Raw genomic sequence first — 17,555 nt, 5'->3', positions numbered from 1 at the left:
TTATTCTTGGCCATGGGAACTGGATGATTTGTGGAGGGGTCGGGAGTGGTCCTGTGTAATATGTGTGGGTCATAATAATTTGATAATTTAATAATTTATCCTGGATTAAGACAAGGATCAGGTGCATCACATAACTGGAACGTGATTGAAGAAAATTAATATTAACATTAAATTGACAATTGGATCAATTGATTTACCCATAACAGTAAAGAGGCCTTACATTTCCCGTTTTGTTCCGTTCTAGCTGTTGCTTGTTTTTTTTTGCAACCAGCAGTGGTGATCAATATTTGTCAGATTGGGGTAGGAAATTGAATGGCCGCCTAGGTTCCGGGTTCGAACTTCGAACCCCAATGGCCCTTATCTCAACCTGCTCCTGGAGGACATTTATCTTAAAGACACTGTAAGTCCCTTTAAATAACAGCATGTGACAACATTTTCAAAATCGCTATAGATACATTTTACAAAATGATAGGGAGTTACAATTATAGATTTCGTTGAGGCCTGCCCTCCCACTTTAAGAGAATTGAAATGAAAAACTCTGCACAGCACAATTCCCAGTACGCTTCATTATTTAAAACGGCCCCTTCTTTGTGGTTCGGGGTAAAGTGATCTCATCACCGCAGTGATTTGTGTGTGTGCGTGTGTGCGTGCGCGTGTGCGTGCGTGTGTGTGTGTGTGCGTGCGCGTGCGTGCGTGCGTGTGTGTGTGTGTGTTCCGTACCTTTTTCTGCGGCAGCTTCATCCCTCCTCTCCATCAGCAGGTAGCGAGGACTCTCTGGGAAGAACGGCAGCACACACAGCTGAATCAAAGCAGGAACCGCCAGGAAGGCAAACAGGAAGGGCCATTTGGACTCCTGCAGTCAAATTCAGAAACCAAACACAACAAGCGACATCAAGCAAATGATAAGGGGACACAAAGACATTATGTAAACTAATTTGCTAATCTCCAATGTCCTGCTTTATTTTGCATTAATATGTTCCCCACATGGCAATAGTGAGGCCATCTATGGTAACTGGCAGGTTTACGGTGGAAAGACACAAAGGGCCCTATCTTGCATCCAGCGTAATTGGCTTTCTACACGATGCATGTGTCGTTGCTAGTTTGCAACTTGCGCAGAGCGTTCTATTCCCTCCACAGGCACGTGTCGCTAAATTAGGGAATGATCTTGCGCCCCAAGGGGCGGTTCAGCGAATGGAGGAGGAGTGCTCTGGCGCACACGTTCCCTGGTGCTATTTTGTAGTTTCAGAAAACAATTCCGCCACAAACCAGGAAATACCTGGTTTAAAGTCAGTGGCGCGTTGTTCAGATGCTATTTTAAGGGCGCATGCATAATGTTGCTTGTGCACCTCACACATACAGCTTGCTTCTCTCATCTACCTAGCCACATTCTTGGTAAATTATTTGGGAAAGAACAGCTGAGACAGCGGTTATAAGTGGTACTTTTAAATCAATGCATCTGCAAACACCGTACAGCAAACACATATTTTCTTAACACAGACATCGTGTACAAGCCCATAACTTTTAGGATTGATGAGTATTTCATCGTGAGAAAACATTGTTTTACCGCGAGTGAGTGTTAAAAAGAATGAATAAATGCGGGCGCGCGCGTGTGTACGCGTAAAATAATTAATGAATGCGGGCGGGCGTGTGTGCATCCATCTGTTTAAACACACGCAAACTAAACATGTAACTCTTAATACAGTCCATGGCAATGTATATTAACGGGGGGACACATGCATATTAGGAACACAAGTCGATAACGATAATGCATACAATACTGGTAAGAAACAACTTTTTTTTATGTATTGCATCTATCATTAAATAGAACCACAGTTCTATGTGTGAATTAGGGCAAATTATTTGGCCATAAACTGAGCCATTTGAAGTTTAAATTCATGTTGTCATGCATCTGTGACTGCAAACGCGCTGAAAGGGGATGGGAGATGGCAATCTCATTGGTTTATTGCAAGTTACGCCCAAACCACACCTACGGGTAATTAGGTTACTTCAGGGCAACCCTTTTTAGATTTGCGTCGGACGCAAGAGGCATTTATCCGCCAGTAAAATAGCAACATCGCCGTAGAACCGCCCACAAAGCTACTTGCGTTTGGCGATTCTCACTTGCGTTTCAGACTGTTAAAATAGGGCCCACAGAACTGTAACAAAGACAACTCATACAAAATGTGATGTTGCTCGAGTAAACAGAAACGTGGGCGATGAACTACAGAAGACACATCTGCTTATAAGACTACTCGACTTCGAGGCTAAAACATGCCTACAGATTATATAATTTTGTCATAAAAATCACCACTTACTATCGCTCTAAACTAGAGGTTTCAATAGAATACAATGGAGTTGCAAAGGAAGAACTACTTAGTGCTAAATTGTGGCTTTATGTTTTCTACACTACCATCATATCTCTGAATTATCTACAAGAACATTTAATCCTAACATATTCCCTCATGCATGAATTTCTATCAACGCTAGTCACTGGTTTAAAAGTATTCAGTTGTCAAAAACATTTGAAAAATACAGCTTTTTGTGTTAATTGAAACTCAACATCACATATCAATGGCCTAATGCAATAAAATATGGGTAGCATATTTTATTTGATTCACAATGGGGGGGGGGTTAAAAGAAGGCAACCAAAAGCATGAAAGTGTTGCCCCGCCTGCCTTGTTAGTCATCCCCTTTGAGGAGTGACCTCATTCAAAGACACGCTTCTCTCGTTGGTTTCAAACGCTGAGACTGAAAATGAAAATATAGTTCTATTTTGTTTGAATTATGTTTGAAATAGGAGAGGTGGTGAAAACATTGCTGCATTCCGTGCCATTCGGTTCATCATGCAGTTCAGGCCAGGTCTCACTTCTAACAGACTGTCGCTTGTCTCAAAGAAAAACAAGACAGCGTCCATCTGTCACAGTCTGGTGGACTTACAGGGCAAAATATCAAAGATCAGAATTTATTATAACGCCTATTTGAATAAATAAATGCTGCCACGGTGTGAAGCAAATCCTCTTTAGTTTATTTTATTAGACACATTTAACGTGAACCTTGTATCTGCATTGACAAATCTTTTAACACTTTGTTACGTTTGCAAAACGCTTTCACGTCTGTGTTACGATACCTTAAGAGAATCAATACAGATGTTTGCATTTGCCAACAAACATAACTTCAGACATTTTGTGATGTACAAAATACCCGAGGCAGCCGTATAGGCTGATAGATGCTCAGAGGGGGATGCAAGTTGTACAATACATTATATTACAGATAATTGGATATCCAATCTCTACTAGGGAAGGACATACCAAGCCGCCAAGTTTTCCCAGACATAAAGTTTCCCTTCTGTAATTAATGCATGGCTCGCCTGACACTTCCCATGCTCTCCTAGTCGGTTTGTTCAACTAATTTGCATAATGACTGACATCCGCTGTTCTCTTTCAATGTGTCGTGACTCACTTTAATTAAAAGCATCTTAAAGTGAGAAAGATGCAGATTGTAGTTGTGTGTCTAATTTAATTGTAATGAGGAAGTTAGTGAGCAGAACAGACCTTGAGCCCTGCGCATCTACTCACCCGCCTCCGCCAGTGACAGCCCTCAGTCAGTTCAGATACAAGATGACCCGATTCCACACAGACGTGTTCCCATCTCTAATTATCTAACCGTCACACTGAATCCCTTGAAGACCAAAAATCAGAATAAGCCTGTGCCTGGTCTCAAAGATAAGATCTTGCTTATATTATGCACGTATGAGCTGGATATCAGTCCCAGTGTTTCAGATTTGATAGAAAGTAAATAAAATAAGCAGTATAGTTAACCGGTGCCCGAGGCACAGCATGGATGCGTCATCGGAGAAGGGTCCAGCGAGGGCACCTGCACGGAGACTGCTGTATAACGCTGCCATTTATTATACAAAATCATTGCATTCAACAACATCTCCCGCTGTGGATACCAAAGAGCAAAGCAGGAGGACCACACCTGGCGAGAGATGACTGTACCCCTGCAGACTATTGCATCACAACCACAGGGCCTACGTCATCCCCGGCACATGGAGCACTGAGTCATCCGGCGGGATGATGCTGCTGCTCCCGCTCGGTGCGCTTGAAATCACACACTAACACTGACAAGTTGAAAGGCACACACACACACACACACACACACACACACACACACACACACACACAGAGAACACATACACACATGCGTCAACTGTGCGCACCCTAACGACCACACAAGGCTACACAAACAATTCCCCCCCACTCTGGATCATAATAGACAACCCAACAGGAGTTCCCTGTTGGGTAAATGGGGGTGGGGGTGAAGGAATGGACATGGAGGGTTTTTTCTATTAGTCAAAAGTAAGTAAAGTTAGAAAACTGGGAAAATGTGCCTTGTGGATAAGAAATGTCAGCTCAATAGAGATGCACAAGAAGGTACTGGGTCCCACTATTTTATTCATAGAGTTATGATCACCCGAGTTATTTTAATCATTTAAGCTTAATCAAAGTACTGCTGTCGAGCCAAAAAGTTATATTTGATTGAATGTCGAGCAGGGCGAGATCGCCCGAAAAAAAAAGAAATTGGAAACAAGTATTTCCCTTGTTGTCACCGTTGTTTTCCAACCCCCCTTCAAAAACAATGACCATACAATAAAATGTATTCTCCATGGCGTCAAATTCCACACCGCCCTAACCTGAGCCGATGATCAGAGACAGCAGACATCACCTCAACACAACTTCAGATCTACCTTAGCTGATCAGGGGAGCGGAACGTAATTGGCCCTCATGTGACCCGTAGGGATCAAGAGCTGGTAGTACCTCAGCTCCAAGCTGCCACCCGGCTGCAGAGTACTTCAGCTCCAAGCTGATTCCCCGGTGGCACATACCACCGCTGTGGTACACATGTCAGATATTCCTTTTCTAGAATTGGTTCCTATGCCAGGAGGAACACGATTTGATCAAAGTCATGGACTGTGATAATATATAATACAAGTGGGTAAACATTGTGGGGAGTCAGTTCAGGCAACAAGTTTGAGATACATCCAAGTTAATTGCATGAGGCTATAGTGCTTTCAAGTGTAGCTGTCAGCCCTGAATACACTAGTGGGCATGTACAAAAACATGTAGTTATCCGAATTTTTCCCCTGAATCGTTTGTTTTTTTATGTTGGCAGTGACAAGTGAGTAGCCAAACATGGCTCACCTAATAGATATTGTTTCTGTGGTACTTAAAGACGGTGCATATTCGAAAACGACTATTGGTTAGTCACTTCACAGGACTAATCCCAACTGAAAGAACAAGCAATAAACCAATACTCATGATTGTGCTTTCTTTAAATTCACAGCTTTTCACTTAGCCTTTTTCAGGCTCCCTGTAGCCTTTCCATTTTATATTTGTATTTAGGTGAAAAACTATACGATTAGAGAAAATGTGTCTCGACACGAGAAACTGATGTGTTTAATACACAATATACACATCACAACATAAGATCAATACACAATTTACACATACTGTATATAAATATATATCACACACACAGACATCATAGAGAGGTGTCTTGGGGTGCATGAAAACCCAGTGGAATCAGCATGTGGACACGTTGATCTGTGCTTTAGCCTAACGTGTCCACTCTCCTTGGCTATGTGTTGTTAGGCCAGTGCAGTAATTTGGTTTCCCAGTATGTGCCAAGTAATGATTGTGTAATTGAAACCTGGTCCTTGCTTATCCGAGCCAGACACTAGTGAAACTGAACACGTGATTGGTAATCAATTGGTAATTCTGGATGGATGGGTGAAAAATCTAATTAGCCACCACTGTTTATCAGCTGCAAAGCAATTACCCGTCCTCTTCGTAACTAGGCTCCAAATGTATACAAATTTACATTGGGGTCATGGCCATTCATGAGGAACGCTGAACCCCTTTGGGTTAGTCTTTCTTCAGAGTGATGCCATGCCATTGCTGAAATAGTAATGGCAAGGCATCATTAGGAGTCATCTTCTACTATTGTGACTTCTCCGGCCTTTCCGCGTCGAATCAGAAACAACTTTTTGAAACTCTGGATTTGGCAGTAGATTGTGTTATGTAATTCTTAACGAAAAAGGGTGTATGAAAGGGTGAACAACCCAGTCAAACCGTTTGTTTTATCAACAGCAAGGCCATTCTAGTTTGAGCTTGTCTGTTTGGAGATGCAGTTTGACAAAGACGTGTCATTGTGGACATTGCCACATGGTTCAAGGAAACAAAACAAAAAGATGGTTGTTTTGTAAGCCCAGTGTTGTTCGTCATTTGTTCTGTGCATTGATGTTGTGCAACATGTGGCAACAACATAAAAACAACATACACAATATACTAGCTTCTCACTATCTTTAACAATATTTATATGCTAGCCATCTCCCTCCCAGTAGATTGAGGGCTCTCGGGATGGAACCAAGAACCTTTCTACTTGGAATCAAACCTCATAGCTTGGAGTAGAACACCTTCACCACAATAAATTATACACCAACACATCAATTAATGAATTATTTATGACATCCGACGATAGTGTGATAATAAGCCTAAGGCCTGGTTCATACAGCTGTTGCCTTTAAAGAATAATGAAATAATATAGAAAGAAAGAAAAGTGTTGAGGGAATGTCTGGATGTCCAAGATCTCCAAAGTAAAACCAAAGATGACCTGCTGCAATATAAGCGGGGAGGGGGGGAAATGGACTACCTGTGTTGTTTTTCCCCTTCTCCTGCAAAAACAAATCCCCAGAGCGTGGAGCAAAGCGATCTTCCATCACCAGGCCCCTGTGGAACGACAAGGTACAAGCCCACAGGGCGGGATGGGAAGTAGGTCCTCAGATCCAAAAGCAATGTGTGGACAATTGCTTTTCTTTCATGGGAAACAGAAATGCATGCACTCTCATTTCGCCACTTTTCACCTTTGCGTCACCCGTGCTGGGTCACTGTTTTGTTTTCTGTCAATGCATCAGCCTCATGCTCGAAGAGTGTGTGCGACTGCTGAACACTTTCATCATCAGCAAACCCTAAGCGGAACATGAGTATTTCCTAGTGTGTATTGGGTTTTCCCCATGCATTACAAAGAGAGAGAGAGAGAGAGAGAGAGAGAGAGAGAGAGAGAGAGAGAGAGAGAGAGAGAGAGAGAGAGAGAGCGAGAGCGAAAGAGAGAGCGATAGAGAGAGAGACGCTTGCCCATGAGTCACGAGAAAGCCTATTGACAACGAGGCTAGGGACTATATAAGTGCGGGGCTGCTTTTAACAGCCCATTGATCTTTACCTCTTAACAGCCCATCCACTAGGGCTGTCACAGCGGTTGGCCAAGGCCTCCGCTTGTACAGCGCTAATGTGACGTGTCAACGCGCCTCCAGAGGTGCCTCAATTAAAATGTCTGCTTCCAGCTTGTTTGGGGGTGTAAACCCGAATTAAACATGGTTCCCAAGGGGAAGGATCCCGGTCATTGCGCAGGCATTAAGGTTAGGGTACGGATCACTTGTCAAGCCCTATCAGCGCGTCACACTGCTTACCAATTGCCGTCGTGTATCGCCTTTCATTAACACGAGGCGCAAAGGGCAGGAAACCAACCTTTGCATTCAATGCTGTAGTACACCGGCAAATACAGGATTGAGATATTCATCAAGTGTGTCATATGAGATGCTGATGGTCTGAGGCCTCTTGTCAAATAACCATGTGTCTGATAGCAAATAGCAGAGGAGTGGTGGCTGGTATACATCTGTAAGACCACATCAATGTATACAGTACTGATTCCTTAGGGTATTTATTTAGAAAGGGGGTCTTGAGGGAGGGTTGATGGAGGAAAGCCCGAGCCTTATAAATTAGAAATGAGTAAATTGTCTATCGCTGTTGGAAATCATGTGTAAATGTCAGCGTAGATTGAAAAATTGGGGGGCGGGGGGAATGCAACATGTTCACCAACTTCGATCGAAATCCTCCACTATGAGTAAAACACATGACGGGTAAAACACATGACGGGTAAAACACATGACAGGGAGCGCAACACAACCCCCCAACACACTCTATAATAGGGATATCAAATGATTGATTATTTTGAACAGAGAGGGAAGGAAGAGAGACACAGATATATATCTATAGATCGACAGAGAGAGACAGAGACAGATACAGAGAGAGAGAGATACAGAGAGAGAGAGGGAGAGAGAGATACAGAGAGAGAGAGAGAGAGAGAGAGAGAGAGAGAGAGAGAGAGAGAGAGAGAGAGAGAGAGAGAGAGAGAGAGATACAGAGATACAGAGAGAGATACAGAGAGAGAGAGGGAGAGAGAGACACAGAGAGAGAGAGAGAGAGAGAGAGATACAGAGAGAGAGAGATACAGAGAGAGAGAGAGAGAGAGAGAGAGAGAGAGAGAGTCTTGGTCAATTAGTGTTGGTCGCGGGGGATGTGGGCTATGTGGTGGATGCAGCGATGCTCATGATGCACAACATTACTATTAATGGACAAGAGCCAATGCTGCTGCATCCTGCTGCGTCCCAGTTTCCCTCACTGGAGGTCTGTGTCCACCCTGACGCAGTGGGTAATATCTCCCACAGATCGCGGGAGTGCAGAGTTCAACATCCGCTCTGGATACACACATTATCCAGTGGAACGACTCGTTAGCCATGCTTGGAATAAGCAACACACGCACTGATTTACTTTTAGACAAGGAACTATAAAACCCTAATTTAATACATGTATAATTGACGAAATTGACAGCAGCCGTAAATCTCCATCTTTTAATATTGGAAGCACCGGTTCTATCAAGCCCTAATCTTCATCTTCATTCTCTATTACAAATCAAATAGTGAGCGAAGCGATATCTAGAAAATGTATCTAATCTGAGGTTTTTATTCGGTCCAGTTACTGGGGCACAACACAGGATGGAATGGACTGAAGCAGTGAAGCAAAGCAAGGGCTTTAACTTGTGTCTACGTCTGGACTGCCTCGCCGAACAATCCCTCGTATCGGATCAATATTAACGATTCAAACAAAGACGTGTAATGTTCGTTTTGTGTTAGGCATTATTAGCAACAGCTCTTTGTGGCACTTGTATTTGGTTATTTTGGTTTGTTTATGGTCGTTTGAATGCTTTTACTACACTATCGCTGCCAGGTGGGTCTCTCGCTCAGCAACACCTCCATGGAAGCACTTGGATAGTTACAGGCTTACCTGATCGTGCACAAAGTGCAATCTTAACCGCAGCACAAACAGGAGCTGAATTGCCATAGTGGGTCCCCCCGTGTTCAGCTTTAGCGCAGGCTGCGTGTTTCCTCCGCGTAATTAGCAGCCGGGGAGTCGATAAAAGCTAATTACAAGAGCACTATTTAGGTCCCGCTTTGTTTGTTGTTCAGCATTTTAACATGGAAGTCAAGGGTGCCACCGTCTAAGGAGCCATGTGACTCAGTGAGACGCAGCTGGATTACAGTGTACTTATATACTGTTGTGTTACTGTTCACATTACACGGCCTCACTTGGCTCGGCTGGAGCGTATGTGCTTCTGGCTTATTCTGTCTATTTTCAGCCCCAACAGATCAACAATGAAAACATGTCACATGAACAACTACTGATGTGAGTGTGGAAAAGGCTCCACCCTGGCTCCGAGGTGGCGGAGCGTCAAGCCCTTTGAGGCGGCTAGTCGTGTATCATGGTATGCAGGCTAGGTGACGGAGAAAACATGACAAGCTATTCATATTCTTCATGAAGTCGCCGCTGAGAAATATAGCTAAAGGCCTCGGAAATAGATTAGAATGGTCAAATATTATGACATAAATGAACATTTACATTTATCACAAAAATGGGGAGATAAAGGTCACCCTCCTTCCGATATATAGTGGAGAATATGGTGAGGTGAAGAATATGGTATCTAAAATGTCATGACCTTGTCAAGAGCCTTTTATTTCATGTTTTATAACCTTTTTATAATAAGTTGTGAGCTCTAGCTTTGCATAACATGTTAAGAAATAACGTTTAAATGCATTTTATTAGTCATGTTTTAATATAACCAATTGAACCATTTTGCATTTTTGGGATCTGTTATTTGTAACAAGCTTATGCTCAAGAGCAGGCAAAAGCCCAACAGCACCAACCTGCCCCAGCAGCTGTGGAAGACCCAGCACTTGTCCAGTGAACACTCCCAGGCAGATGAGGATGGAATTGAACTGACCAATGGATCCTCTTATATTCCTTGGGGAAATTTCTCCAAGGTACATTGGCAGAGCGCAAAGAGCGATACCTAATGTGTAAGAAAAAAACACATTTGTAAGTGATATCTTCATTGCTCTCTGTGACCATAGTTTCCATAGTGACGATTATAATGATGGAAAGATTATAATAAGATCCGGAACACATTTGACACATTGGGGTTAGGTCAACTCCTGACACTGTACCAGGCAATGTTTCATAGCCCCGTACATGCCCAACGCAGCACTGCTGCTGGTACCAACACGGGCAAATTTATACTGCAGTAATAATAATGAGCAGGACTTCTTGGAGACAGACCTATAGGGGGAATAGAGAAACTCACCAGAGTCCACTCCCATGATGAGCCGACCCACGAGGAGCATTTCAAAAGAGCCTGCCGTCTCCCCCAGGGAGAGGAGCACAGCCGCTATTACCGCAAAGCAGTTGTTCAGCAGCAAGGTGCCCTTCCTGCCAAGGAGGGAACACAGGAGAGGGAAGGATATCAGTGGTAGCCACAGGTGGAGCTGCTTCATCCACGGGTGTGGTCGGGGCCCAAGCAATTCAAGAATAAGTATACTAGACAGGTGCCTGAACCCCTGTGTGATCCTGGATATATTGGGCTCCTTTTCAACGGTCACATCAATTATTTACCAACAGCTAGACTGGGCTTCAGTGCCTCATCTCGTAAATATGCCAAGTGCTAAAACGATGGCCTGTTCTTGAAGGCTAAAGGTTTATTGTCCGACATTTCCTGCCACCGTTATGCATTGACAACATTATTTTATACAACTCGTATTATATTATGATGTACCTGTAAAAAAAACATTGAATTATGCATTATTTTGTCTTTGAACAATTCGTCATTGCCTTGTTTGACTACTAATTGCTTGATCGTGACAGAAGGTCTTTAACATATAAATGTCAAGATGAGTATGGATGAATGGATTTTTATACAGTTCAATTCTCCATGTCAGATCTCATTATTTTCACATGCACGTGTCTGACGGAGCACAAAACGAACATTTTGTGAGGGTATGTCATCAAGAAATTGCTCTTGCAATTCAATTACATGGCTTTTCTTAATTTTTTTCTGCAGGTTGATGTATTGTTATCCTTCCATCAAAAAATGTAATTGGGGCATATTTTAAGTACATTCATTGCAACCCCATATCAATAATTTGATATGGGGTTGTCCCTTTTGTTTTGTTGGGCCGTGTTATTGTTCACATTTGAGCTGACCATTTTCCAGTGCCTCTATGAAGTGCTGACTTCTCTCCAAAACTGGTCCTTTGGAAAAGAGTCACTCAGTTTGAGGCACCACTCTAATTCCCTTTAATCCAGACGTTCAAAATAGATCCCAGATCAGTCGGCCTACACAATGTTTTCATGTTTTCAGCATTCAATATCTGACTCAAACCCTTAATATTTTGTTTCATAGCTGAAGCAAATATTTGTTCAACTGTATTACAGATATTAACTTAATTACACAGAAGTGATTTGATTTGTATTAAAATACACTTCTCAGTGGTTATGAATAATCATTTGTATCATTCAAAACAAGAGAAGTGCTTTCGTTTCAGATTTTATCAGATAATGTGGGTTTTGCCAAGGCGGAATGATGCTTGTTCTATAAATTTGTGAGACGAACTGTTTACAGTAGGGGTACAGTGCTGTCTACTGTAGTAAACTACATATTCAGTCCACATGCGTGTGCTCATCCCTTACGCTGAGCCTAGCTAGGAGTGCTTAAAGAAGCAGTTTTCAAACTGCAAGATGGATTATACCAATTTCAAAACCATCTTAGAAGATATGCACTCAAGCTCTCCCAAGACCATTTACTGTAAATATCCTTAAGAATGACCACTTCAATTGGTTGCGGATGGAAGGCGAGAATGGCAAAAGCATAGGGTTTTGCCACTGTAATTGACAGAAGGGTGCCCGCACACATGTGTTTATTGCAGTTTTTAAGTGTGTTGCGATGGCCAGCACTGCTGGTCAATCGACCAGCAGTGAACAAATATTTCACACAGCATTCAATCTTTTTTCTCTTAAAGAATAAACGATTGACTACTTTAAATGAAAACAATATGACTTGGGAAATAAATATGAAAAGAATGTCAAGTTTAACAGCCAAAACAATATCTAGCTTCTACAAATTATACATTTTATAACTTGTTTTTGATTAATACAATGGGAACCATGATGTAGGACTGCGAATCATCCCAAACATTATATATTTGTAATTAGAATCGGTGCATCTCAACTTGTCTCCTTTAGAAATGTCCTCAGAGAGGAACAGGGAGAGCTGACCAAGGGACCTGGGGATTGGATGGCAGCCAAGTCCAGGGTACACTTGTGTAATTGAAAGGGCTAAAACTGTTAAAGGGAGCTATTGAGACACAGCACAGTTATTTTTGGACCAGAGCAGATGGACATAGGTTGCGCTCCTTTTCTCTCAGGGGAAATTAGTTATTTTGCATGCATGTTTATCGCCCCCTGCTGGTTAAACCCCAGCCAGCTCAATCATCCCTCCATGGTCCTGTATTTTTTCTCATTAGCTGTCTCTTGCAACGCTGATTGGAATTTCACCAATACCAAAGACTTCACAGAAGTAGCATATGTTGGTATCAATGATAAAAGCCTCTGAGATCTCCAAAAAACTAGTTTATCCCACCAAATTCCTGAGTGGAGCTTAGCTATATTGCTGGATTAGCAATAGCAATATACCAATAAATTGGTAATAGTAGTGCAAAGTAAAATCATAATGCTATTGATCCAATGTGTACTTTTGCTGTTAAGGTAAAGCAAAAAATCCATAAACATTCCCCTACACAGTTAAAGAGGGCAGATAGAATTAATCTATATTCAGAATTACTCTTCAGTACCGAACCATAAGGGCATATCGGCCGGCTAATATATTCAACTCTCCCTGCCTGAGCCCAGAGCCCAAACCTTTGTGGACACCCTGCGTGACTGCCAGCCGGCACACAGATGTCCCGGGGAAAGAGAAGAGAGAGAAGTGGGCGAGAGAGAGAGAGAGGATGAATAATAGTCGACACATGAAGGACCTCACACCCTTCTTGAGGGATCCAAGGTGAATGTTAAGAGGGTATATCTGCAGACACCAACAGGAACCTTGACCTTGCTTCAGCGCTCTGCTCCTTTCATTTCGCCTGTTCAATTCTACACAGCTCAGGGCGAAGCCTCCATGAGCCTTTTCCTCTGCCAATCTGACGTCCTCATCGTTAGTGGAGGGAAGGCTCCTTAGCTTCTGAAATACCGATTATTAGGGACTAATGATGGGAATACTGGCAGAGCTGCATGAGGTAACGGGGAAAAATCACACCAGGAACTCTGCTAGGTGGACACCTGAGTCTGCCGCTAATGTTGGCTGTGATCAAACCAATTCTGGACACCAAAATAAAGCCTAAACAATGCCTAAATATTGTCATGTTCATTCCCTGACGTTGAAATTATCCCAGAGGAACTGCTACGGCCAGAGAATAAACACCTGAGCTAAAAATAGACTGAACTGAATTAGATAAAACTAAAAAATAGATGCAACAAAGGAGGAAGTGTAGAAAAACAGCATTTCAGTGCTGGACCATGTACTGATCTATCCAAGTCAATACCATTCACTGCAATTCATTCTGATATAATTCTAGGGGTTAGGTAACAATGTGTAGCCTATACCATTATATACACTATAACTTCCTTCAAAGCATCATTACACTGTTCCGTTACTGGGTATACTTATGTACGTAAATCATTACATTATGTCCTGCACCAAGGGCAGGATTACCATGTGCAAGGATGCATAAATGAATGAAGCTTACTGAGGTAGCAGCCAATTAGCTTGCAGTTGTGTACAGTACACCAATCTCAAATGGTCTGCTCCAGAGATGTGTGTACAAGCTATGAATACAGAGAGTGTGTGTGTCAATACTAAGTGATTTCCCTGGGGGGACGGCCCTCCTCCACCACCAGCCTCACCCCCACTGGTGCAATAGCTGAAAAGAAACAATCTATTAGCCGGCCCCTAACTGGTGGGATCAGCAGGGGGCATTAACCTGCGAGGGAACCTGGAGGAAGACATTGGGGGCACAGGTGGAGCCTCCGCTGGAGTAAATGCCATGCCTGGAGCCCTCCTGCAAAGCCCTGGGCAGCGGAAAATAGACCATGTCTTTCCTTCAAAGGTGTACGCTGCCTGCTACAAGTCCCTTGCACAACCTGAGCTCAGCAACACTCTGCAATGGGATCACGATTGTAGAGGGACAGGACAGGACCAGACAGGATGGGTGTTGAGTGTTTTAGTCAGAGCAAGGGAGGAAAAGCCAAGGAAGAAATGATGTGTAAAAATAGATTGCAGCTGTAGATAGAGCATTGTTGTCTGGTCTCTCAGGAAAACACTTAAGTTAAAGGTCAGGTAACACAATTACAAGAATGCAGTAAATAAACAACAGATTGTGTTCTATGATTAATTGTTAAAATACTCTTTAAATCTATTTTGAATCAGACTAGTGACTTACCTCCCAAGGGCTTTCACCATAGAAGAGACACAAAGTGTTCCCAAGAGGCCCCCAATGGCAAATATGGAGACAGTGGACGACCACAGCAGGGTGACCGTCTCTGTGCTGGCAGGCTGGCCGTACCTCTCCATCCATGTCCGGTTGTACATGGATTTTATAAACTGCATCCGCAAGACAAAGACAACAAGTCTATTGAGAATCACTGAGTGCCAGTAGTAGCATTGCTTGATAAGTGATACCACTCACTTGTAACTCTAAAAGACATTGCAAATTATAAAAATATGCAATGCACAATGTCAATGTGCATGACATAGGGAGAAGGGTATAGTACCTTTGTATATATTTGAATGGCATTAACATTTGTATTGACCGATCTCATTGGGCTACAACCAACATAATTATTGTATCTGCAATTAATATATATGGATTCATCTGTGTTTTCATTTTAATCGATTAATTTATCGGATAGGTGGCAACAGTGTGTGTGTGTGTGTGTGTGTGTGTGTGTGTGTGTGTGTGTGTGTGTGTGTGTGTGTGTGTGTGTGTGTGTGTGTGTGTGTGTGTGTGTGTGTGTGTGTGTGTGTGTGTGTGTGTAAAAATGTTGTGAGTTTATAAATATATTGTGTAAGGGCACTCAGTGTCTCTGGACACTGAATTAGTAAACTAATTGCAAAATGTTAATTGGCGTTTTAACCAATTGGAGAGGGAAGACAAATGGCATGGCCAGAACTCCCAGTAGATACAATTATTTGTAACTGAAGGGCAGAGCACCGTTCGAATATGTGACCATACTCCTTTAGGTTTGCATCTGCTCCTCTAAACAATATCACCACGCAATGACTGCTATCTCATCTAGCTGTTTTATTGGATAGAATTACACTTAGTTTTAAACATAACATCATATTACTCAATTATTTATTTCCCATAAAAATTTCAAAAAAGGGCTGAGGATAATAAGGTCTAGCCAGGCTAAAATGCTTAATGGCTTCCCTCGACAGGTTGTTATTCAACAACCCCAGAGTTTATGTTGTGTTATCATTTAATGGATCCAAACTGTTTGTGTTATGTTCAGACTTTCGTGCAAATCAGGTACAGGGTGAGATTTAATAGTTTGGTATATTACAATAAATAAATAAATCCTTTATTTAGTTGTTTTTTTTCATCTGTACTGGGATTTGTTTGCATACATTAGCCGCCCGACATTAAGTATTGATTCATTTATGGGTTTCTAATTGTATTCAGATTCAATTGTATTTATAAATATCGAAATGGGTTAACATGAGTAGTTGATGCCCATTGACTCTCTTGTTAATTATTATTTTTTAACAGGTCATAAACTCATGACCTCACCTCTTCTCTAGGCTGTAGAGTACTACAAAGTTCAATCTCCTGTTTTCTATATCGACAATCACCAACCAATCACAAACAGCCCACACCCTCTCTGTGGTTGGACAACAGAGAGGGTGTGATACCTGGGTGAGAATGGCACACAGACCAGTTGGCCTCTGGCGATCTATTGTTTGACTGTTACATGAGAGGAATGCCATTTGCTAATCCCAACCCCTGAATTGCTTCTAGAATGACACAACGAACACAGCAGTATATACTTTAAGTTCGGCCTAGTTTTAAGGCACATGCCTTTTTGAAGCACACTATTGAATACATTCTTCTTCACATAACATAGTCTGTCTCACCAAGGCTGGAGCGTTGACTACCGACAGGTTGTATCCGTAGAGATAAGAAGACCCAAGGGCACTGATGAAGGCTGCGTTCATCAAACATGCTGTGATTGGCTGCTTCTGAAAAGGCAAACAATCATTATGACATAACTCTTTTCTTGGTAAAGTTCTGAAGACATGGTCATCGAGGGACAACGTATATTGTTCAGGATGCAGCCTAACCCAATGCGCCTAATACATAGGCCTGCTGTACAGTGTGTTGACCTGCCATAAACATTTAATTTATCATTGGAAATACATTCGGTAATATCTAGCAAATAATGATTGAAATTGCCATGGTACAAGTGCACTGGAATATATATTATATATATACACATATTAATTATATTATCAATATTATACTCCTCATGTTTGATCACTTATCTTGGTTGGTTTTATTTCATTGAAGGATTTGTGTGGATATTATTTCCATCCCCAAAAAAGGGTTAGTTGCTTTAGATTGTAGTGAATGCTTCACTTCACCTTTCATTGTAACTTAAAGGGTACATATTATGAAAAAAACACTTTTCCTGGGATTTGGGGTGTTGTTTTCGGTCTCTGGTGCTACCACACGCATACAAACTTTGAAAAAAGTCTGTACATGATTTTTTGAGTGAGATATGCATTTCTGAAAGTACCCCGCCTACAGTTACCAAACGAGCGAGTCAGTTTCGGCGCCCCCTCCTACGTTGGAAGGGGGCACACTTGAATATCACCTCCCACTTCCCCACTCCCCTCAAATCAGAGCATAGCTAAGATTTTGTGGACCAGCGGATTAGCAGCTCCGGCGGGGGGAACTCGGCGGCAGCCCGGCAACTCAGCTCCGGGAGTACCATCCCTTACTCTGCCGGACTGCCACCGAGGTCCCCCCGCCGGAGCTGCCGGACAGTCTGGAGGAGGAGACATGGAGGAGAAAGGGATTGTACTCCCGGAGCTGAGCTGCCGGACTGCCGCCGAGCTACCCCCGCCGGCGGTGTACTCCGGGAGCTGAACTGCCGCCGAAGCTTTCCGGCTGCTCCGGCGGGTGTACTCCGGGAGCTGCACTGCCGCCGAACCTGGCAGGTCCGGCGGGGGGAGCTCGGCGGCAGTCCGGCAGCTCAGTTCCCGGACTACAATCT

The 17,555-nt window shown here is 42.8% G+C and overlaps 1 protein-coding gene across 3 annotated transcripts in view; it reads right to left on the bottom strand.

The window, feature by feature from the left end:
- slc2a9l2 (solute carrier family 2 member 9, like 2) overlaps window positions 1–17,555 on the bottom strand; it is a 71,657-nt gene that overhangs the window by 39,989 nt on the left and 14,113 nt on the right. For all 3 annotated transcript variants that reach the window (XR_009528825.1, XM_060070481.1, XM_060070482.1), the window contains 5 exons: window positions 16,414–16,518; window positions 14,720–14,880; window positions 10,534–10,658; window positions 10,097–10,242; window positions 721–853 (listed from right to left, as the gene is read on the bottom strand). Coding sequence is in view for 2 of the 3 variants with exons in the window: in XM_060070481.1 (XP_059926464.1) it covers window positions 721–853; window positions 10,097–10,242; window positions 10,534–10,658; window positions 14,720–14,880; window positions 16,414–16,518 (670 nt within the window). In the remaining variant the exon portion in view is untranslated. The remainder of the gene's footprint in view (window positions 1–720; window positions 854–10,096; window positions 10,243–10,533; window positions 10,659–14,719; window positions 14,881–16,413; window positions 16,519–17,555) is intronic.

Source organism: Gadus macrocephalus, chromosome 13, assembly GCF_031168955.1.
Source record: "Gadus macrocephalus chromosome 13, ASM3116895v1".
Lineage (NCBI taxonomy): Eukaryota > Metazoa > Chordata > Actinopteri > Gadiformes > Gadidae > Gadus > Gadus macrocephalus.
Note: the sequence above shows the minus strand (reverse complement) of the source record. Positions and strands in the feature narration are given on the sequence as shown.